The sequence below is a fragment of the Lethenteron reissneri genome, chromosome 17 (assembly GCF_015708825.2).
Source record: "Lethenteron reissneri isolate LAM-NWPU_2019-01 chromosome 17, ASM1570882v1, whole genome shotgun sequence".
Classification (NCBI taxonomy): domain Eukaryota; kingdom Metazoa; phylum Chordata; class Hyperoartia; order Petromyzontiformes; family Petromyzontidae; genus Lethenteron; species Lethenteron reissneri.
Genome location: NC_083795.1, coordinates 13,066,171 through 13,090,974, shown reverse-complemented (window position 1 = coordinate 13,090,974; position 24,804 = coordinate 13,066,171). Strand labels below are relative to the sequence as shown.

Genomic DNA, 24,804 nt, shown 5'->3' with positions numbered 1-24,804 from the left:
TCCAACTCCCCCCCCCTCCAACTCCCCCCCCCCCTCCAACTCCCCCCCCCCTCCAACTCTCCCCCCCCCTCCAACTCCCCCCCAACTCCTGGGTGAGCTGGTCATAACGTCATCAACAGCGGACGCTGCCACCGTGGGCCACAGTTACCAATGACCCCCCCCCACCACACCCAATATGGCCGAATTAATTCGCCGCCAATTCTAAATGACGCGTGGACCCCCCCCCCCCCCCTTCACGCGCCCCCGACCGCCCCGGTGACGTCACGCAACAACTTCCGGTCGTGGCTGTCTATATAAACGTGGCCGCTCGTCGTCGGCCGCTGCACGGCGCCGGAGGTGGAAGGCGCCGTTGTTGTAACGAAGTAAAATTTGCGATTAAAGAATCCACCGACATCCTGGCACAGATCGCGCTCCAATTAAGCGCGACGTTATCTTCGCACGCGTAGGGCACGCTACTACGCCAATATGTACGACCCCGACGAGGGTGAGTTGACGATTTTGTTGGCTTTTAACGCCTTTAAAAGAGTCGAGGCCTGTAAGCGGCAAACCCGGCTGCTGACGCTTAACTAGAGGCAACTCCACAACTCATTGTACTCTACTGTAATACTACGTGTTGTTGGCTGTCATTACAATGTTACTTAAAGTGTTGGTATTGTTATAAAGTACAAATTAAAGTGATGTGTAAGCTGGTCGCACTTAATGTCTGAATGATAATGAGGTACTGCGTAGCGCTTTTGTCACTCCACTGCTGGATGATGCCCCCCTCCAGCCCGTGCCAGGACGATTCTGATATCGTGCGCCCACTGATGCTTATCGCCTTGGCCGGGAATCGAACTGGTTGTCGGGTTCATGCAGCCGTGTGCTAACCACTGAGCCACCGCTCCCTGTACCCCCACGTCTCCGTCGTCTGCTGTGTGTGTGTTATAAAATACCGTAGCGGTTTGTGCTGCTGTGACTGCCACAGGCGATGATGATGTGATGCGTATTATTATTGTTAATCGTGGCTTTGCACCTCTCAAGCCTTGATTGTGTTCTTGATATTAAATGCATAGCAGGTGTTATAGGCTACTACATTGCTACGTTTTGGCAGTGAGGATCCTCATGTAAAATAGCTTGCGGTTGAGTTTCATATCCGCGTCGACGAACAATTAAATTGCAGATAATTAATCTGACTGCGATCCAAATTATAGGCTCCCTCTCTGCCTTCAACCCGCACTAACCAGCATGGTGAAGTGTGGTCAAATAACCCCCACGAACTGCATGGCATGGGGAGACCTCAACCCCTTATCCAGCAAGTAGATTGACAAACACGCTGTACATCAATCTTGAGTTGAAGCTCTCGTGACTTTACCGAAAGAACCAAAGAGTACGCTCTACACCCTTATGCAGTCTATATCAATGCAGTCTATAAATGCACTTCCATACACTGCAACCCTTAAACAGATGTGCAGTACGACGAAGATGACGACGAGAATGAGATCACACCGGACTTGTGGCAAGAGGCATGCTGGATCGTCATCAGGTAAAGTGAACCAGTTTGGCCTGTGGTCCCATCTGCGGCACTAAAGGTCTGCAGCCGTCTGCTCCATGTATTTGATTCTAAGCTTTAATTACCTTAACCCTTTCCCGTTCCGATGACGTGTACGTCATTGGAATGGAATCGGAAGTAAAACGCCATGTGGGAGGGCGTGTGGCACAGTTTGACCGTCAGCTATCAGTGTCGCAACAGTTCTCTGCGGTGAGTACAATGTCTTTAAAGACAGGGTGCTATGCCTCTCTAAATCAAATTAATGCCAACCACTTGCACGTTCCGAGATTCAGCGGTGAACGGGACACCCTGTGACTTGTAGACGTCACGGAACGGGAAAGGATTTAAATAAACAGGGAAGTGTACCCTCAGGCCATGCATCCTTTCTCTATGCCCGACCCACTTACTCTTTCGGCCCCATCACTGCTTGATTAGGCCATCGTATTCTTCAAGCTCTGCGCCTTTCCTATTTAGACCCTGCCCCTTCTTCTTTAGGCTACGCCTCTTTCTGTTTAGGCCCCGACCTTCCTCTGGACACAGGGTTGGCCTTGTTTGGGTAGGGGTCGGAGGAAGGGGCGGGGTGTGCACACAGCAGGAACAGTGGTGGGTGGGGACCAGAATCCCTCTTAGAACAACATTAAATCAATATAATAATAGATGGCTCATTGAGTCGCTCAGACTTTCAACAGCACTCTGCAGTAAGATGTTTGGCACATTGCTTTTAAATGAAGATGTGGATCGATTACAGAAAACATCCGAGTAATGGTCATTTTTAATATGTTGGTCTTTCATGAGTTGTCCCCCGGCCCACAGTTCGGATTGGAGAATCGTTTACTTAATAAATCTCATTTGCATTTTTGTGTCGCATCTTGTTGCTTGTTCAGTCTCTGTCTGTTAGCCTCAAGATAACATTGGCATCTATAATCGAAATTTACACACTTTATTTGTATTAAAGCATGAACCTTTATTTAAATTAATGCATTAATCATTGCATACCTAAAAAGTTCAATTCCTCATTACTTCCCAGTCAGTTCTGTAAATTCATCCCTTTGCATGTCGCAGTTTAGCAGTGTAGTAGCAAGCAACAATGATAAACTTGTTGGAGATTCCTCACCTCCCACACCTCACCTTCTCGCCTGCTGATCCCCAGCTCGTACTTTGATGAGAAGGGGCTGGTGCGGCAGCAGCTGGACTCCTTCGATGAATTCATTCAGATGTCGGTGCAGCGCATCGTGGAGGACGCGCCGCCAATCGACCTGCAGGCTGAGGCTCAGCACGCCACCGGGGTGGTAGAGGTTCCGGTACGTGGACCCTGCTCAAATCTCACCTCAGTTATTATTCATCCCCCCATTATCCACCCCTACGGCCCAGAGGAGAATAAGTGACTATCCAATGACCGAAGAGCAGACTGGGGACTTTAATAGAAAGCCCCGGTTGTTGAAGCGGGTAGATAGAGAGGAGAGCAGAACAGGATGAGAGAAGAGAGATGTATGTAGGGTTGAGTTTTTGAAGGATGTTTGCGATGATGAGTGCGATCTTGAATTAGTCTGGCATTCGATTTGGGAAGCAGTTAAAGAGATTGGAGTTTTGGAGTGATGTGGTCTCATCCGTGCTGGTAAGAAGTCTTAGCTTGATTAAGTCATAAATATCATGGCAGTGCGTGCACGCGAGTAATTTTTTAGAGGTATCTGTGTGGCGTGCGGCAATGACTCCCTGTATTGCCGCACGCCACACAGATACCTCGAAAATATTATATCGCATGGTGCTGTGTGATATGTGTGTGTACTCCTCAAAGTGGCCTCAAAGTGCACTTTGCATGTGTAGTGAGTTCAACTGAGTCGCAGACGTACTCTTGGAGGCAACACATTTATTTAACACCAACACACGGGGTAACTGCCCCTTAACATAATAACAACCTGTGGGGGTGACCACCAGGCTAGCTACACTAATTACAACGTAACTGCTACTACGGACCAGACCACAGCTCGATTCCAGGTCCACGTGTTGGAGACTCGGTAGAACGTAGACGTCGACGAAGGTTTCTTCAGGATGAACAACAACGCCGGTCCCTCTGGGGAACCCGGCTTCGATTCTCTGCGGCGTGGCTGGCTCCGCTCTTGGCCACGACCACCTTCCAGAATCCTCGAGCAGGATCTGGACCCGACCACGTGACCACCCCTAGCCCCTTCGTAGACTTAACTAGTCACGTGTCATATCCGGTCAACCAGAGTGCCATGGCCTTTAGTAACCCTATTCCTACGGCCGGCACTCCCACACCCTATCCTGTAGGGGCGGCACTGCACGCCAAGCGTGGTGCCATCCAGCGCTATCAATCAGTGCTGACCGATCATCTCTAGGGCCGGTACTACATTCAAACCATAGTGGGATCCGCGATGTCGATACACCGCACGCCGTGCCTCTCTAGGGCCGTCACTACACAGTGACATCCCGCGATGTCACTCCACATGGACTAAGTACTGTGGTAACATCCCTGCCACTTAGTGGCAAGCAGTAGCAGTTAAACGTCTGTTGTATTGGTATTGATGCCGTTGTTTTGCATGCACGCACAAATGGTTGCGTGGTAATTGTCAATGGTGAATGGTAACGTGGTCGCATTCTCCTTCAGCCGCGGTACATGCTCAAGTTCGAGCAGATCTACCTGTCGAAGCCGACACATTGGGAGAGAGACGGAGCGCCATCACCCATGATGCCCAACGAGGCCAGGCTCCGCAACCTCACGTAAGCTCCGTAAAACAATAGCAAATATTGGGGACTGAAAACACCTCATTGGTCGTCATTTTTATGCACGGAACAAAACACCATCTTGTATACCGAATAATAGTTGCAAGGTGAAGCTTGAATTCACATTGAATGGCGGCACTGAGATGGCACCGCTGAGAATGGTGGGTTCCGATCAAGGAAAACGACTGATTATACCGGGTTCTCAAGTGCGCCGAGTTGATGGTCTCAGCCCAGTCAACAGTCACTTGCGCAAACATACCAATGAATTACATTTGGTTCTGTACTTATTTAACTTGTTTATGGCTCTTGACAACTTAAAGATTATCAGCTTGTCATGCTTCTAACATTACTCTCTGTAACAAGGTGTGTGGCAAAGTGCAGCCCCCCTACTACTATGTTGAACAGAGTTCACTTGAAGTGATCTCAGAGATAGCTTTCTTATACAACTCCTTCAGCCCGTACTCTGAACACGAAGGGGTCACGCTGCTCAGCGAGATATTACAAGGAACGCTCCATCTCATGACATGGCTTGTGTACTCGGTATAACATTGTTTTTATGAATTACCATAGCATAACAGTCGCCACGCAGCTCACGTTGACGATGAACCAACTTTCCGCGCAGTTACTCGGCCCCGCTGTACGTGGACATCACGAAGACGGTGATCCGGGAAGGGGATGACCCCATCGAGACGCAGCACCAGAAGACATTCATCGGCAAGATCCCCATCATGTTGCGCTCCACATACTGCCTGCTGAGCGGCCTCACCGACAGAGATCTCTGCGAGCTCAATGAGTGCCCCCTTGACCCCGGAGGGTACTTCATCATCAACGGCTCCGAGAAGGTGTGCAGCTGGACAATGTCGACCTGGCTGTGAAGGCAGTAGCAGACTAAACCTCTTGGGGGGAGGGGGGGTGGAGGGTGCGATACGATAAAAACTAAACTTTAAACAAATATTATAGGCGAACCTATGACTCCTTATCGTTGCCATGATTTATTGATAAATCTGTGCCTCCTTTGTCGTACGTCTCGAGGCACTAGAACAAATCAGTGTATGAGATTATCTCATGGGAACCATCACTCGGTAAGGAAGTGACTGCAAACTAAATACAATGTGGAATAACAGTACAGGATAGGCAATATACATGGGCGCGCAAGAATAAACGAGTGCGTGCCGATTCACTAAACCAAGGCAGACGTGTTTGCGCACGTTTTCTTTTTCTGGTCATGGTTGTTGTTCGCCAAAAAAAATCACTACCGTCTCAAGACTGCCCTGAAATTTTTTTGAATTATTGTACCCAGGTGCTGATCGCACAGGAGAAGATGGCCACTAACACGGTGTACGTGTTCGCCAAGAAGGACTCGAAGTACGCGTACACGGCGGAGTGCCGCTCGTGTCTGGAAAACTCGTCCCGGCCCACCAGCACCATCTGGGTCAGCATGCTCGCCAGGGGAGGACAGGTTAGTGCGGGTTTGCTCGTGGTACAAATGCATGCACTTGCTCAGCAGCACTGGTGGCAGAAGTTGATGGCGAGGACACGCAACGGCATTTGCCACGTGTATACAGGTCTTATGACGTCGCACAGCATCGTTACGTCCACACGCCCGTACGTGTGACCCACTACTCTGTAGCATGTTTCAAGGTCTCTCATCTCTTTGTTTATTTCGTTTCCAACTCCTGACCTCAGGCGAACGAGGACAGTCGTTGTAATTGCCAGTTTGTCTTGTTTTGTTTTCCATCCATGTTTTTCTTCCAGTTGCTTATCATAGACTCTGCTAAGCACTCGTTCGTTTGTTGATGATACGCTGGGCCGTTGTGGCGTCCGTCCGTGCAGGGTGTGCGAAAGAGCGCGATTGGGCAGCGCATCGTGGCCACGTTGCCGTACATCCGCCAGGAGGTGCCGATCATCATCGTGTTTCGCGCGCTGGGCTTCGTGTCCGACCGCGACATCCTCGAGCACATCATCTACGACTTTGACGACCCCGAGATGATGGAAATGGTACAGTTTCGCCCCACCCCCACCCCCCAGCTACTAACCGACGGCGATGGTGGTAGCCCCATTGGTCAGTGTGGTTTACAAAGTAGCATTTGTAGCGGATATGTTAAAACATCCTCAAGAAATTAGCAACTAAAAAAAAAGGATGTAAAATCAGTCGGACCAGCCCCTGTGGCATCACAACAGTGCCGTATTAAAGAGTTCTGCAGTGATGTCACGGAGATGTAACGAGGACACTGACGGAGTACCTAAACGTATGTTAAAAGCCCTTTTCTCTCTCTTCATTAAGCATGTTTGTAACTGCAAGAAAAGAGCAGTCTAGTTTCTAAGGTGCAGCTGTTGTACCTTCCACATTAGCTTCGAGCATGGGAGAGTCGGCTTAATGTCACGTCAACACATTTCATTGCAACTTCAAAGCAGTAATGTCACAAATACTCTGTACGAGAACCAACCATGTTACTAAAACACTTTCTCTCATTAATAATGCTTCAAACTCATTCTGCACAGCCAAAGACACACATAGCAGCCTTGGTAAATATTATCTACAAGATTGGAAGCATTAAGTCTTTCGGTTACATCTTATCTTAATCGCTCCCTTGTGCAGGTGAAACCGTCTCTGGACGAAGCCTTCGTCATCCAGGAGCAGAATGTGGCGCTCAACTTCATCGGCTCTCGTGGTGCGAAGCCCGGCGTCACCAAGGAGAAGCGAATCAAGTACGCCAAGGAGATCCTGCAGAAGGAGGTGTTGCCCCACGTGGGTGTCAGCGACTTCTGCGAAACCAAGAAGGCGTACTTCCTCGGGTGAGCATTTGCCCACCAGGCGATGTGTAGACGCAACGGACAAAAAAAATCCGACAACGCTTTGTTGCTTTGTGCCTTTTGCGCTGACTCGAGCTCCTCTTCTCTTCATTTGGCATTCTCCCCAGCCGATGAAAATCATATTTCGTGTGCATTGCATCGTAGGAAAAACACTACCCTTTGCTCGCTTGATGGATGCTATAATGAATTCAATTTACTTCAACCTGATCCCAGCTGCCAGCTTAAAAATATTGAGCGTGGCTTGTATGTATTTAAATGTTCAAAAGCTGGGTGTTAATGTGTGCTGCCCCCACGCTATGTTGGCACCTGTGCGTGCATCTAGGTACATGGTCCACAGGCTGCTCCTCGCCGCGCTGGGTCGCCGGGAGGTGGACGATCGAGATCACTATGGCAACAAGAGGCTGGACCTGGCTGGGCCCCTGTTGGCGTTCCTGTTCCGCGGGTACGTATCATCCTCGTCATCGCCGTCATCAACCTCTCGCCATGATCGCCATTGTCACCATGGTCACCATCATCGATCAGATGACTGATTTTATTTTTGAAAGGGCATCGCTGTTGTCATTCTGTCTCCTTAAATTTCAAAATAACGCATAATTACTGTGGCTCGCTTTTGTTGCAGGATGTTTAAAAACTTGCTGAAGGAGGTGCGCATGTACGCACAAAAGTTCATCGACCGGGGAAAGGACTTCAACTTGGAGCTGGCAATCAAGACGCGCATTGTGACCGACGGACTCAAGTACTCGCTTGCCACCGGCAACTGGGGTGACCAGAAGAAGGCCCACCAGGCTCGCGCCGGCGTGTCTCAGGTAAAGCACCACCCCATCTTCCTCGTTATCATTATCATGTTTAGTGTCAACCCATCCGTTATTTTTGTAATAACCACCTTGGTCATCGTTGTCCATTGCCAGCAACGTAATCGGCATCATGATCATCTACATCGCTATGTTTGCTGTCACCATCCTCGTCATTGTATTTGTAAAACTCAATCCGCACCTCTAATTAGAACGTTCGGTGCAAAAAAATTCAACATACAACACAGGTCAAAATGCAAACCCTCCAAAGGTAAGTTTGCATGATGTATTTGTTGATAAACGAGTAATATGATTAACAAGAGAAAGACGTGTTGGTTCAAACCACCGAAATCTATTTTATTTCATCATTTAGTTAATCCAGTTCTGAATAAAGGTCTTCTATACACCTTGTAGGTAATGGGGGCTGTTTTGACCACACATCATCACTGGTCAGTGGGATTGAGTCATCCTTGGAGAGGACAGCTTCAAATATATCACATCACTGTTGTTAGCTGTGTCCAAGAATCAAATCTAGGTCACCAGGTTCATAGCACAGTATGCAGAATCAATTACATTAGAGAAAATGTACTAAAGAAATGTCAACAATTAGTTTGGACAATGCATTTTGAAACAGCAGAGCTGTGAGACTAAAACGTTCTGGTGATTGACAGGTGTTGAACCGCTTGACGTTCGCATCCACCTTGTCCCATCTGCGGCGGCTGAACTCCCCCATCGGCCGTGATGGGAAACTCGCCAAGCCTCGTCAGCTGCACAACACACTGTGGGGCATGGTGTGCCCCGCTGAGACCCCAGAGGTAAGCACAAACTTGCACAACAATAACAACAGCCGCTGTTCACCGCTAAGGGACAGTGATGCCACCACTGCGCTCGTGCCTGGCCCAGATGCACTTTGAGGACGTCGCAGGACAGACCCCCAGGTGTTATATGTTGACTGACTCAGGTGACTGCAAATGTGCACCACCCATGCTTCCCACTGCCACCTTTTGCTGTGGTAGGGCCGCCCAATTATCCGCTCGTTGTTGTGTGCGATGCTCAGATGGACACACACACCGATAAAAATACAATGCGTGCGCAGGTTTGCTTTGAATTTTGTTTGCATCATGCAGGTTCTTTTTCAAGATTCAAGTAAGATTGAAAACCCACTATCGACGCTTCCATTTTGTTTTAGAGATTTCTTATGTGTTTATTGGAAGGATGTTTTGATTGTGTGACATTGTGGTGTGCCAATAGTAATATTAAAATCAGAATATTGTACTGCTGAGATCCTGGGTTCGAATGCAGGCAGTTGCTTGTGATTAAAATGGGTTCTCAAGTGTGGCGAGTTGGCAGTCTCAGTCCCGGCATCATTGACCGTACAACAACTTCATTGGGGATAAATTCCAGCTTTTTTAATTAAAAATAACGGTTTAACTGTCATGTGACGAACATTGGTGTCTCCTAGAGTAGGGCAGATGGGAAAGTGTTACCCCTCCTGTATGGACCAGAAATCACTCACCAGTAGTTCTGTGATGTCTGCATCCGGGGGCTGTTCTCCGACGAGAGAGATCCACATGGTTCTTTGTTTCATAACATGACAACGAAAGAACATTTAGGATAACATTGTGGGTCGGATATTGTTTGCGATCGGCTCGGAAAGAGGGGTGGATGAGACGACCGGAGTTTGGCGTTGATGTGAGAGCTGTGTTTTTCGTCTTTGTCAGGGCCACGCCGTGGGGCTGGTGAAGAACCTGGCACTCATGGCGTACATCTCGGTGGGCTCGCAGCCCTCGCCCATCCTCGAGTTCTTGGAGGAGTGGAGCATGGAGAACCTGGAGGAGATTTCCCCCGCCGCCATCGCCGAGTACGAACACTCGTCACGCGTTGGCGCGTCTGCTCTTTCACCCGCTCGCACCTGCTCGCGCACCTAATCAAGCATCCACTTATTGGCAGAACCACTCACAGGCTCACCATCTCAACCACCTTTCGCCCACCCCCTCGCTCACCTGCATTATCACCGACTCGCTAACCTGCTAGTTCAGCTACTCACTCGCCCGCCCACTTGCCTTATCACTTGTTCGCTTTACCCATGCACTCGCCTACTCATGCATCGGCTTATTCGCCCAACCACTCACAGGCTCGCTAACTCGCTCATCCACCTGTTTACCTATCTACTCACCAGCTTGCCCACTCTATCACTCACCTGTCTTATCACCCACTCACTCGCCAGTGTGCGTAAATATATATACCAGTTTGAACGAAGCCTCATTATGGATTGAGCTGTAGTGCTGCATTTGTACCGAGTGGGGGCAGCAGAGGTCAATTAATCTGGTAATAATTAAACTGTTACGGTCTAAACCAGGGGTGGGGAACCTTTTTTCTGCCAAGGGCCATTTGGATATTTATAACATAATTCGCGGGCCATACAAAATTATCAACTTAAAAATTAGCCTGTTATATTTGGTCAAACATTTAATTAACTCACCCCCTAATGTGATGGCTGGAACTGCTTCTCTTTGGTGAGGCGTGTGATGTTAGCTGGTATTGATGATGTTGTTACTCGCAACTGCTTTTCCAGGTTTGCTCCTAGATTTATTGAATTTCGAGTCCCGCCTACAGTTGCCTTGGCAGGGCCAGACCAAATGATTTCACGGGCCTTGTACGGCCCGCGGGCCGGACGTTCCCCACCCCTGGTCTAAACCTTACAATAAAAATACTACGGTACAGCTGGTAAATGCTCAGAAATGTAAACGCTTACTGTGATATACAACAGCAGTCATACTTTTAAGTGTGTGACTTGAGCCTTTGAGCAAGTCACCCAGGATGCACCCCATCTTGTCAGATCTAAGCAGCTAAGCATGGTTGAGCCTGGATAGTGCTTGGATCAGGGGTGGACCGCCATGCATAAAACAGCTTATTATAGGTTGCAGTGGCGCTATGTTCTGCTCGGTAGAAGGAAATTCAGAAAGATATATTCTAATACTGTAATTCAATGCCCCCATATCGAAGTATTTAACCTGTACTGACCAGCTTGGTGAATAATGGTCAAATAACATCTATGACCTGCACAGGTGGGAGGAGGCCTTCATCCAGCAGTGGATTGACAAAAACGAATTGTACATGTGCAAATATACTTTGAAAGGTATGTGGCTGTTTCCTGTCCGTTGTCGCTGATTTCGTGCCCCGTGCCTCTCAGTGCCACGAAGATCTTTGTGAACGGCTGTTGGGTGGGAATTCACAAGGACCCCGAGCAGTTGATGAACACCCTGAGGAAGCTGAGACGTCAGATGGACATCATCGTGTCTGAGGTCAGCCTCGTAACTCCTAACCCTCTTGCTCTGTCACACGGTGCCGTTTTTACCATCAACACAGCGTGCATGCATCGAGCACCCGTTTTGCGGTAACCTCTGCAAAGTGCTGAATATCAAAAACCCACCTCGTCCAGATTAAAGATTAATATTGCATTAGTGAAAATTACATTTTGTGGCCAAGTGGCTCAGAGGTCAGAGCGCTGAGCTGGCACTGCAGAGATTCTTGATTCAATTGCAGGCAGCCTGTGGTTAAACTGCATTCTCAAGTGTGGCGAATTGATGGTATCAGCGCAATTGCTAATGAGTGCATAAAAAAGCCACAGCTTTGAATTTGGTTCTGCACTTAATTTAACAAAATTCCATCTCTTGAGTGTGTGTGTGTATATATGTGCCGCGTGCGTGTGTACATGTATGTGCGTGTACTCGAGTATACATACACGTGTGTATGTACTGTAGGTGGTGTGGAGCTGTAGTGGTTGGTGGACTGCACGATGAACCCAGTGACCCGAGTTTGATTCCAGCTCATGACTAGTCCTTGGCCTCTCTTAGGTCAACTCGGTGTATAAACATCAGCACCGGGGAGACAAAGGCGGCCGGTTGTAGTGTTGGCCCTTCCATAGGTGCTCGCTAGCAGCACTTGCCCCAACAGTCTATTAAACACTCTACGGGTGATCTTTGTCTTTGTAGGTGTCCATGGTGCGCGACATCCGCGAGCGAGAGATCCGCATCTACACGGACGCTGGGCGGATCTGCCGACCGCTGCTCATTGTCGAGAAGCAGAAGTTGCTGCTCAAGAAGAGGCACATTGACCAACTGAAGGACCGCGAGTACAACAACTACACGTGCGTATATTACGATTACTATTATTTTATTTTCCCAGGTAATGCCCACTAAGCTCATATAGCTCTTTTTCAGAAGCGACCTGCCCGCGAATGATAGCTCAATGAAGTGCATTACCATGTGGGCATTTATAGCAGACAAATACTCCAAATGCATATGTATAAAAAAACACGTAAACAAAGATCCCCAGGTATCCTTAAATGGGAATGTTGGTGCAAGTGCTGTTAGCGGCTCTCACCTAATGAACGCCAGTTTGGCGCATGAGGGGGTGGTGTGGCCAGCACCACTTGCCTTTGTCTCTCCACGCCGCCACTGGTCCACCCAAAACATATTCATATTCAAGCTGTATAATAAACATGCTAAACTGTATAATAAACATCAGCCCTCTGGACGAAAGTTTTCCAGGAGCATGTGTTTAATCCGGGGACATTTGGACCGGTTTCATCTTTGTGTGTAACATGAGCAGGGTGTGGCCTCATCGTTTCGGTCCAGTTTCTTCATTTATTGTATTCAAGCGGGTCACAATTTAAAACTGGCGTGTGCTGGCAGGCCATGTGATGCTTTGACATCACTTGGCATAGTGACTTTGTAACGTCTGTACATGTGACCACTAATCTGTACCTCGTGTTTTCATGGCTCTCATTTTCTCTTGTTTTATTCTCATCTCGAGAACCTTAATCTCTTCCCTAAAGTGCTCTCATCTCTATCTCTAGTTTATCTCTTCATCTCATCAGTCTATCTCCTTGTCTTGGTGTACTATCTCACTCAGCAGGCCACTCAAAGAGCCTTTGGCCCATTGGCCACGAGTTGAAAAGCCCTGAGTTATGCAAAGCTTTCAAAAAAAGCACATCGTATTCCACTCCACGCATTAACAATGCCGCTCGCGCCGTCCAGGTGGCAGGACCTGGTGGCGAGCGGTGTGGTGGAGTACATCGACACGCTGGAGGAGGAGACCGTCATGCTCGCCATGACCCCCGATGACCTGCAGGAGAAGGGCGTGGCCTACTGCTCCACGTACACGCACTGCGAGATCCACCCCTCCATGATCCTGGGCGTGTGCGCCTCCATCATCCCATTCCCCGACCACAACCAGGTGAGGAGGACACGTCATTGGGCACGTTTCTGTTCGAGGACCCTGCACCGCCTGACATAGCCACAAGGCTGAAATTTTCGAGGCTAGAGGAGTTTTAAACATGCCAATAACATCACCGGTAAGTTGGAGAAGAATTCTCACAATGAAATCTAACATTTAGAGAAATACATTTCGCTTGAAATTACATAAGGTATTTTCAGGAACATCCACATATTCAAGATAAAATATGTATCTCTTGGTGAGCTATAGCTGGATGGGTCATTACAAAATCCTCATAGAGCCACAGTTTGAAGACCCGACCCTGCTGTGTGCATGCTGCTGTACAGGAGTGCATGCGCTCAGGGTTCACCGTGCATCGTGTGTCGCCCATCAGTCTCCCCGAAACACGTACCAGTCGGCCATGGGCAAGCAGGCGATGGGCGTGTACATCACCAACTTCCACGTGCGAATGGACACGCTGGCGCACGTGCTCTACTACCCGCAGAAGCCGCTCGTCACCACACGCTCCATGGAGTACCTACGATTCAGGGAGCTGCCTGCGGGTAACCTCCCCTGCCACAACCCCCTTTCTGGCACCCCCCCACCCCCCCCACAGTATCTGCCACCTCCCTCACCGATCCCCTGGCCACAATTGTAAGGTTCTTAATCTGAAAGTAATCAAATGTTTGAAAGGCTCAACACATGGTGAGCTGGCAGCCCCCGCTCTCTGTCAGCCCTGCCCACTCAAATCACAGTCTATCGCGCTGTCCACACACTGTGGCCTGGGCGTTAGCCTGGACGTTGTCCCTGCCCACTGCTCAGAGATCCCATTTACTCCTTTCACAACCGTGCCTACTACTTAAGTTAACCCTGCACTTTGTCATGAGTCGAGAAAGATTGGAGCTGGCACAAAATCGCCATTTTTTGTTGTTGTTGCAAATCCTTCAGGACGCCGGGACAGTCTTTCTAAACGCGTGGCTGTCAAAGCAAAATCCAGACATGTGGTAGGCTTACCTAATCCTAACCCTGACTTGGGTGCCCCAACTTCCTCTCGGCTTCCCAGCCTTTCCTGTCCCCTTGCCCACACGCTGTAACTCTGGGCTGCGTGGCTATGTTGGAAGAAGTGTATTTTCTGTGTGCGCGGTGCGGAAGAGGCGACCTGTGCGCCGCCCCCCCCCCCCCCCCCCATGTCCGGTGATCACACTGCCACAGAGGGAACGCCCTGAGAAACATTTTGCCTACTCTTTGTTGGAAGAGGGTAGGTACCTGCTGTGTATCTCATAGCTGGCTTAAAGGAAGATGCTAACCAAAAAAAACCCATTGCTCTCGCAAATAAGCACATGGGCTGTGGTTTGGGTTGTCAATATTAAGTTTAAAATTTTGGTAATGAGAAAAAACTTTAAAATCATAGTATGGTGCTCGACAAATGTTGCTGTTGTGCATGAAGTCGTTTTTCATCCCACTGCTGATTATGGACCTCTGCGGGGTTATTTATCCATACCATACTTTACACTGCTCAGTTCTGGTTGGTGACGTTAAGTAGCATAAGCCTGGTAGCATAGAAGTACAGTGACAATGGATTTAGCTGCATAGTTTAGATCATAGTTAACATTACAGAGACACTGCAGTGTTGTAACTTGGGTTTTACATTATATTAGCGAGGCTTCAAACGAATGTCAGAAACTTTCGGGCACACGGCCTCGGTACATATCTACAGATGAGAGTTCTTGGTGTTTTTGGTTCGTGTCTTCCTTCAGACTGCAGTCGTTAGCATACAGGCACATGATCGCCACTCCTGCTAACGCTTTCATCGTTTGCTGCAGGAATTAATTCCATCGTCGCCATTGCCTCCTACACGGGATACAACCAAGAGGATTCCGTCATCATGAACAGATCAGCCGTCGACCGGGGTTTCTTTAGGTGAGATTTGGTGTCGTCATTGTCTTGTGCTCTGGTTGCGGTGACCGCACACCGCCTATTGCGGTGGTTACATACGTTTACCTCGCTGTGCGTTGCGCTGCTCGTCTGGAAACGTTTGGCTGTGCCTTCACTGCCAAAATAACAATGCCCCTACTTCCCTCTGTAAATAAAGACCCACACCTCACAGTTTTTAATGCATTGCCTATGAGGCCACGTGGTATTCGACGGTTATTAAGAAAAGTGAAGGGGCTTATGCAGGACTCGTCACTCGAAGGGAGTGTTATTTGTGTGCTGTTGTGGGTGGGGAGAAAACAAACGGATAAGTCTTCTCTCCACATGAGAAGAAAATAACATTTTAGTCCATCTGCCTCTGGGACTTTCAGGGTCTGTTTTCCAGCAGCGCGCATGTAAACAGGCAAACTGGACTGGTTTCAACTCTCTTTAAGAGCCTCACCAGCAGTGTCAGGCCTGGTAAATAATTACTACTGTGGTGGCATGTTAAAGGCATGAAGTACGCTCCACCAACACTGTGGAGTCCATTCAGCGCGACACAATAACCTGCTACACGATCTACAAAGCAGTTGGGAGACATTGCTTCTTTTGAATCCCACTCTTCCGTTTGTGCATAGCGCTTATCCACCCACGGTTGCGCAACGGGAAGGGTAAACAATGGTGTAGGAGCCTTGAGCACGGAGGTCTCCACGACCCCCGTGGGGACAAACTTCAATCGAGTCGTCAAGTGGGGGGCCCTGCGCTGGAGGTCGGGGGGGGGGGTCACGGCGGGGGGTGGTGGTGCGTGAGTGGAGCCATCACGAGGTCGGGGCCTCAAGAAGAGGGGCTCGCTGTCAATTTTTGCACAAGATTGCGTTCTCCGTGAACTGTGAACCGTGCTGCGGCTGCCTGCGCTGAGCTTGATTGATTGGATCTGATTTCATTGGCCCGCTGCTGTAAATACTTTTTTGTGGGTGGGTATTCTCTGCGTTCCTGGTCGAGCGTGGGAACAAGAGAGAGTGGGTCGCATGGAAAGCACCGTCGCCGCTTGCTGTGTTGGTGGATGTCGGCCTAGCCCTGTCCCGGAATACATTTCTTGTGCACTTGGCTCATTAATGCAGGAACAGGTTAAAAATAAATCGTCAAAATAACACTTACGATTCCCCCAAGACTTTCAGAGAGCACAGGAACATATTTGGTAGCCTGTGTTTTGGCAAAGATGAATAGAATTGGGAACTTGTTTCTTGCAGTGAGTGATAAAGTTGACAAGGAAGTGATTGTAAAGATTTCCATTTATCTTGGGCATAATTTGAAATCTCCCTCTCTCCATTATAAATGCTGCATTGTGTTCATCTCCCACCCCACAATTTGCTAGTATGGTGGAGAATGGCATGGGTGTGTGGAGGTTAGTATTCTTGTTTGTCCATGCTGCAACTAGCATTGTGCTCCAAACCCTGTGACCTAAGTTCAATTCCTGGTCACAGCCATTAATGGCGAGTCATCTCGGAACCAGTTTTGTTAAATGAGAACAGCCATATCTGGGTTTACGCCCAGGATGAGTCCCTGAAAACCAGAACATAAAGCTAAAGGACAGTATTCCCTCTTTATTTGCAAGGGATACGTTCCGGAGATGCCCGTGATTATCACATTTCGTGGATATTTTAATGAATTATCTTAAATAAACACGTAAATAAACTATTACATGCATTAAAAAATATAGTTGGTTATGATAAACAAAGTAAATAAAAATCATATTAAAGTATTAAATTATGATTCTACGCAGTAGAAGGGTGCAGTAACGATGATGACGATGATCGTTGTGATGTCGTTACTGCTCCTACATAGACACATCTCGTCACTTTCTTGCATCATATTCTCTCTCATCACTTCATCTCATCACTTTCTCGATGCAGTGGTGTGGAGTTCCAAAATTCGATTCGCGGTTAGCAAGTTCGTGAATAAATAGGCAATAGAGTACTTAAAGCGAAGCCACGAGATGGGATGGATCGTAAAATTGTCTAAACTTGTATAAAATAGTCGCCATAAGTACGGTATGTTGGGGGAAAAATATTAATGGAGTATGTGTACACGTGAAACGGACTACTGTAGTCGGGGGAGCTAGGTGCCACAATGCGTAAAACTGGATTGGGTATCAAATAAGTTGAGCAAGTTATTTTTGAAGTACGTTAAACGGAAATGTGTAAATCGGGGTATTCTTGTTACTCGGCATGTTATGTAATCGTCAGCACTAGGGAGACGAAGACGACCAGGCCTGTTGCTGGCCGCACAACCACCAATTTACGTCCCATTCCAGCCTTATTAGGTTTTTACTCGCAGCACATGTCCCAATAGTGAATGTCTGTGTGGAACATCTTTGTGTGTGTGTGTATTTGTATTAATGGCAAGCGCTAGAAACTAAAATTAAACTGTTTTATTTTACCAGGTAAGGCCCACTGAGCTATATAACTATTACGGAAGCGACCTGGCCACAAATAATAGCTCAACGAAGTGGCTTATCACGTAGAAATGTATTTTCCACCAAATACTTCTCTAAAAAACGTTGAAATCAGCATTTGCAAAATGTTTATATTGGCCACACAAACACGATCCCTATCAACGGTTGAAACGGCCTTGCTCAACAGCGGGTCGGCGTCTGCTTACAGTTTCTGACCCTTTCCTAGGTCCGTGTTCTACCGCTCGTACAAAGAACAGGAGTCGAAGAAAGGATTTGACATGGAGGAGGTGTTTGAGAGGCCAACTCGAGACACCTGCCAGGGTAAGGCCACCGACGGCGAGCCCTCGGATGGCGACCATTCCCTCGAGATGGCGCTCTTGACAGCGGTGGTAATTTCTCTTTAAATAAACATAGAGTTAATCAAAAGCATCTTAGGCACACTCAAGTATTAATTTAATTCGCCGCCTTTCTCTGAAAGAGTAATGAACAACCACAGGCAAGGTGTGTGCCCTGACCTCAATTTCCTCTGAGAAAAAAAATCCGTGAATTCAACTTGGTGCCAAGCCAACCCATCCGGAGGTGATTCATTTTAAATTTTACGTTTATTATTTTTTATCCAATTTGAATGTGATTTTTGTTTCTCATGCGTCCTCATGTTGACTTGTGTACTGGATTAATTTCGGCAGCACTCATAGTAATTACTTCCTCTGCTTCATAATTTTGTACCTTTTTTTATTTTATTGTATTTATTGTTTTTAAACTTTTGCAGATGGATTTAACTCTTTCTTTTCTATCCTGAATAGCCTCTGCTGTCTCTTAAGTCCTCTTCCCCAGCCTACATCACTGCTACTTCCCTTGGATCTTTCTCTAATTCTCAACCTCATTGTAATAATTTTTTTCCATCTTACAAAATTTTTCCAGGTTACAAAACCCCACTTTCTAACACCCCCCTCCCCCTTTATGTCAAATCAGATTCTCTTACCCAGAAGATATTGTATTTAAAAATTTCACCGTAAAAAGGTCCAATTGACCTCTTGAAAATGTTGAAATATGTCTTTGGATAAATGTGCTTGTGTCACAACAATGGGCAAATGACCAAGGTGATACGTATTGTCTGGTCGCAGTACGATGTGAATGTGGCCCAAAGTGTCTCCTTGCTCATACAGCTGTGGGCAGTGCAGGTGGTGAAACTACACTGGGGTGGGCTGGCTCCTTACGGGCCTGATCAAGAGGGGTAGAAGTTGGATAGAGGACCCCATTTTATTCCTTGCTCTAGGGCCCATGCCAATCGCTTGCTTTAGAACAGTGCTCATATTTGTTGTTCATTCGTTGTGAACGGTGAGTGTTACACATTTCTACTTTGGTGTTTTCGTGTAAATCATGTCGTTGCTTTTGTTAGTCTCACATTCCCTCCCTGTGATGTCCTGTAACTGCCCCCACTGCCGACAGTCTTGGGCTGTGGATCATCCTTGTAAAAGAGCTGCTTAGCTCAGTGGAGCCTTACCAACAAAAAAAAATACGTCTGAATCTATTACTGGCACACAGTCTCTTTTAGAACAATCGCTATTGTGACCGGACGTGTTGTCATACGTTGCCCTGTTGTGTACCGCCTGTGCCCCCTTGTGCGTGATGCTCAGGCATGCGACACGCCATCTACGAGAAGCTGGACGACGATGGCCTCATCTCGCCCGGCATCCGCGTGTCTGGCGACGACGTGATCATCGGCAAGACGGTGACACTGCCGGACAATGAGGACGAGCTGGAGGGTCAGACCAAGCGATTCACCAAGCGCGACTGCTCCACCTTCCTACGCACCAGCGAAACTGGCATTGTCGACCAGGTCATGGTCACCATCAACCAGGAGGGATACAAGTTCTGCAAGATTCGGGTAAGCCGACGACGGCCGAGGGGAGGTTGGGGGAAGGCCAAAAACCCCCCGTGACTTGGGGCCCCTGGGGTGTCATTGGTGGACTTGATGAGATGTGCCCACTAATCCAGCGATCCAGATTCGCAGATTGAGCAGGCTTTGTCATGCGATCCATGAAAACTATGTAGGTTAGATGATAGCAGTATGTAGGAGTGTAAAGATTCACTAGCTTCATCCAGGTACTGAACATGAACTATTTATAACCAGGTAGGAGCCCATAAAAAGGGCTATCTATGTTAGAATTTGCAGTACAACATCTCAAATGAGTGTGCTGGATTAAAACCATCTCTTATCATTGTTGTGCTTCTTGAAAATCTTCGCATATCATTGAAAACGTTGCTGGTTTTTTTTATTTAACCCGTCCCGCTCCTTTGTACAGGTGCGGTCAGTGCGGATCCCACAGATTGGAGACAAGTTCGCCAGTCGGCACGGACAGAAGGGCACATGCGGCATTCAGTACCGGCAGGAGGTGACCTCTCCAACACAGAGACCACACAACCGCATTGGAGTGAAGCGCAACAGGCAATGATCAGTGGATTTTTTGCAGCAACGAGGGAGCTTCATCCCTACCCGTGTATGTATTGCAGGACATGCCGTACACGTGCGAAGGCCTCTCGCCGGATATCATCATCAACCCGCACGCCATCCCGTCTCGAATGACAGTCGGTCACTTGATCGAGTGCCTCCAGGGCAAGGTGCGTGCATCGCCCATCTCATCCTAGTGGGTGACGGGGAGCGGGCGGATGGTGTTACACACTCTCCTGGAGTTGCCCTCTTCCATCTTCACGTATGTGTGTATATATGTGTGTGTGCGTGCGCGGGTTTCCACATCCATCTGTCCTTCCTCTCTTTTATCAACGCCTCCCACTTGTGCGGTCGTAGGTGTCGGCGAACAAAGGCGAGATCGGCGATGCCACACCGTTCAACGACACGGTCAACGTGCAGAAGATCTCCAACCTACTGCACGAGTACGGCTACCACCTGCGTGGAAACGAGGTGCGCGCTGGCCCTAGCAACTGCATTGCGATGGCGATGGGCTGGGTTGGTCACTGACTGGGTTACCCCTGGGGTTTGTCACTTGCTGGGTCAAGTCATGGGCTGCGTTTTGTTACTGGCTGACACTGGGTGGGTTAAGTCGCATGTTGATTTCGCTGCAGACCGGGAAAGTCACTGGCTCGGTTGGTTACTCGTTGGCTTGGGGTAGCCATGGGCTGGCCAGGTTCAACACGAGTTGTTAGTTACCCTTTTGAGTTTGCCAAAGGGTAGACTATTCACAAATTGTGTTAATCATCCACTGAATTAGCCACAGGATGGGTTATCCCTAGAGTTGGGTTAATCACTCATGGATTGAATAACTGGCGGGATTATCCACGGTCCAAGTTGCGGATGCCTCGTCACCAATCTGGTTTACACGCAGGTGCTGTACAATGGCTTCACGGGCCGCAAGATGACGTCGCAGATCTTCATGGGACCCACGTACTACCAGCGCCTCAAGCACATGGTGGACGACAAGATCCACTCGCGCGCCCGTGGGCCCGTGCAGATCCTCAACCGGCAGCCCATGGAGGGGCGTTCGCGGTGAGACCACGGATTATAGGAGTGTGGGGGGTGTTCCACTTGTCGCGAGTCAGCTTTGCAGAAACTCGAAATCCTCTATTTAACGCCTCCTAGAAAAAGGCGCTGTAGTGGTTGCAAGTTGTGAATCCAAATTCTGGTTGAGAGATCAACTTTTAAACCCCCCTTCCAACCTTCCAGCTTCATTGAAATAAGTGCCATATATTTTTTATTGAGGGTGGTTGTAGTAAAGATGGACTTTTACCTACAAATATGAATGCGGATTTTCAACCACTAATTCAGGGCCAGCGGCGGAACATTGGAAATAACGCACCGCCCCTCGCCGCTCGTTTTCCATCTCGACGTTTGACTCGCCGTCGTTTTTTCCCCCCGTGCACAGCGACGGTGGGCTGCGTTTTGGCGAGATGGAGCGCGATTGTCAAATCGCGCACGGCGCCGCGCAGTTCCTGCGTGAGCGGCTGTTCGAGGTGTCCGACCCCTACCAGGTGCACGTGTGCAACCTGTGCGGCCTCATGGCCATCGCCAACACGCGCACGCACACCTACGAGTGCCGCGGCTGCCGCAACAAAACTCAGGTAACCCCCCCTCCCTCGCTTCCACCCCTTCTGTTTTCCGACTGCATGCGCATTTACACGAGGGATGTAAGAGTTAAACGCGTGGTCGATTCTGTTGTTGCGCATGGCAATATGTTCAGGAGCTACTAGCTACGACGAAAGGGCTTCAGTCGAGAGAATTCGTGTGGTTTCCTATCCCTCTGCTGAAGGTGTGCAGATTATTGATTAAGGTCAGGGTTTGTACTCATTCCGAGTCATTGTGTCGGCCTGGCCTCCTTTGGCACGCGTTTCTAAGTTGTCTTTGCTCCCGTGGTTCTCTAACCTCACTCCACAGTGGCATAATATTTTATTATTTACGACACCCATGAAGGTCTACTGGCATTTAATAAAGCACAAATAGGAGCAATGCAGTCTAGAATATGTACCCTGGCTGTTTGAGTCGTACAACATTGACTATGTAAGTAGCCATGGTATCAATGCTCTCAAATGTTTACTTCGATATTAGGCACAGAGTATTTCGTACGATCATTGTGCGTCCATAGGCATGAATAATTTTTGGCACAAATAAGTTTGTTTTGCGTGTACCACTGTAGTTACTCATATTTAATTTGAGAATAAACTTCAACCACATCTGCAGAATTGGTTTGTTAATAAAATCTGACCCTGAATCGTGATGATCATACAATAGTGAATTGTTTATATCCCTAGGTGGCAAGTAAATTGTATATATTTCTTGAGTAATTGAACCTTGCAGTTGAGAGCACACAGCTTCAACTTTGCACAATGCTGCTGGAATTTATAATTTACTTACGTGTGTGCCATTCACATAAGCAAATATAACCAGAAATTACAACATTTAATGTTAGTACAAAATCCAAAGTCTTTTTTTAAAGAACTGATGCCCCTTAACAAAGTGGAGGGTAGGGGGCAGACAAAGGCAAATTATAATGCAACAGGATGTGAAGGCCAGTCCGTCACAGGGGACTAAAATTAGCTCGGACATCCTCTGCTGGAACATGTCTCGCCCTGGGCATTGTTAACAGTTTTGTTTTCACGTAGAATTTTCCTTCGTATGCAAATCAAAAACCCCTCTTCACCTCTCACTCTCGGTGGTGATGTTGTAATCATCATGGCTGGAAGGTGGTTGATAGCCTATTGTGTTATAGTCATATAATTGCCGTAAGAATGCGGAATTCCCACCACTGGCTCAGGGGGGGGGGGGGCGCCCCCAGTGTTGATGAGTGCCGCTGCATTTCTCATTTTCAGCAGGGAGCCAACTTTATCAATTTTACTTGACATTTATTTAAATTGCTCCGTGTGTCCGTAACCGTTTTGTTGTCGTTCTTGCACAGATCTCGCTGGTGCGTTTGCCATACGCCTGCAAGTTGCTTTTCCAGGAGCTCATGTCCATGAGCATCGCTCCACGGATGATGATCACATAAAATCTGGAACCTTCCTGGGGCCAGAAAAATTACTGCCGACTGTCATTGCTGCCCTCCCAACCCGCCAGACAATCACAAACATCCCCAGTGACTCCAACTTTCCGGAAGACTCTTGCCTCTGCCAAAACTCTAAATATGAGGACCAGCACATTCTAAAAAAAAAGGACCAAGTAAAATAGGATCAACATGAACATATTCCTTGATGCATTTATTTTTATTGGCAAGTATTATTCTAGCCTTCCATTGCATAACATGATTTATTTGTTGTGACGCAAACCAGCTGTGCTAACAGCCTACCAGCCTCAAAAGGGAACATACTTTGATACTACAGGGCAGTTCGTCCTACATTAATTCCATCATTCCTACATTTAATAATTTATCTCCCGGTCATGCAACGCATTCATTCTCACCCTTGAATTCCTCCCTTTACTGAATCCTGGCAATCCTATCAATCACTGATATATCCCTCATGTGCTCACTTGTTCTCGCATACATTTATTTCCTTATTCTGTCACTCACGCTTCATTAATTTACTCATTCCTCCCTCATTCAGTTACTAATTTATCTCATTCACTCTCAATCCTCTTGTCTCATTCTTTCCTCATTTACGCACTCGATTTCCCATTTTCATGTGCTGCCTACTGGCGAACAGTAGCGGAAAATTTGATTTTGCAATGTACATAGTCACTTTTAAAATGACACCTGTTAAACTTCACTGCACATAAGCAGAATGTGTAAGTGTTTGAGGTTAAAATCTCTCATTCACGGATTCCTCTCATTGTCATTTTTATCTCATATGGTCACCTGGCTACCAGATGCTCTCCGATGACTTCTGCAGAGCCAGCCGTTGCTAAGGGACGCCTGTTGCTAGGGGACGCCTGTTGCTAGGGGACGCCTGTTGCTAGGGGACGCCTGTTGCTAGGGGACGCCTGTTGCTAGGGGACGCCTGTTGCTCGGGGACGCCTGTTGCTAGGGGACGCCTGTTGCTAGGGGACGCCTGTTGCTAGGGGACGCCTGTTGCTAGGGGACGCCTGTTGCTAGGGGACGCCTGTTGCTAGGGGACGCCTGTTGCTAGGGGACGCCTGTTGCTAGGGGACGCCTGTTGCTAGGGGACGCCTGTTGCTCGGGGACGCCTGTTGCTCGGGGACGCCTGTTGCTCGGGGACGCCTGTTGCTCGGGGACGCCTGTTGCTCGGGGACGCCTGTTGCTCGGGGACGCCTGTTGCTAGGGGACGCCTGTTGCTAGGGGACGCCTGTTGCTCGGGGACGCCTGTTGCTCGGGGACGCCTGTTGCTAGGGGAGACGCCTGTTGCTAGGGGAGACGCCTGTTGCTCGGGGACGCCTGTTGCTAGGGGACGCCTGTTGCTAGGGGAGACGCCTGTTGCTAGGGGAGACGCCTGTTGCTCGGGGACGCCTGTTGCTCGACTGACGGTCTTCTCAAGCAGCAGTGACACATTTGATTATGTAGTGCAGATAAGCACATCTGCGTTCCAAGTTTTTTTTTGTATTCCACAAGCGTTTTTTTCTGTTTCATGTCTACAACTCGGCAAGGAAGGGTGAAAATGTTTTCTTGCACATTGACAGACGACGGACTTTCCATCGATACCACGTTCGTACACACAGCTTGAAAAATGTAGATTTGTGTGAGGTGTGTTAAAAGCGGCACACGTACAACGGGATATTTTTTTTTCACATGTGGAGATTAGTTAGATCTGTTGCCACGAGGAGTGGCGGCGCGAGCCGTGTTCTGTGATGTTGCGGAAGCGTGGCTGCAGAGATTGTCAGTCGCCGAGGCTTTTAAATAAAAACAAAAAAAAGAACCCGCTTTGTCATATTTCAAATAAAC

At 48.2% G+C, this 24,804-nt stretch overlaps 1 protein-coding gene across 1 annotated transcript; it reads left to right on the top strand.

Annotated features, from left to right (window-relative positions):
* The first annotated feature begins 293 nt into the window (after window positions 1-293).
* Window positions 294-24,778, top strand: POLR2B (RNA polymerase II subunit B). Its single transcript, XM_061553175.1, has 25 exons — window positions 294-484; window positions 1,444-1,522; window positions 2,679-2,829; window positions 4,155-4,267; window positions 4,893-5,112; window positions 5,571-5,729; window positions 6,104-6,268; window positions 6,870-7,066; window positions 7,407-7,526; window positions 7,704-7,890; window positions 8,547-8,690; window positions 9,597-9,736; window positions 11,069-11,180; window positions 11,871-12,025; window positions 12,918-13,116; window positions 13,490-13,658; window positions 14,919-15,015; window positions 17,688-17,782; window positions 19,099-19,349; window positions 19,768-19,857; window positions 19,976-20,083; window positions 20,271-20,384; window positions 20,806-20,966; window positions 21,343-21,538; window positions 22,870-24,778. Exons 1-25 carry the CDS (start codon window positions 466-468, stop codon window positions 22,957-22,959), a joined length of 3,531 nt encoding a protein of 1,176 aa, XP_061409159.1. The 5' UTR covers window positions 294-465; the 3' UTR covers window positions 22,960-24,778.
* Window positions 24,779-24,804: the final 26 nt, after the last annotated feature.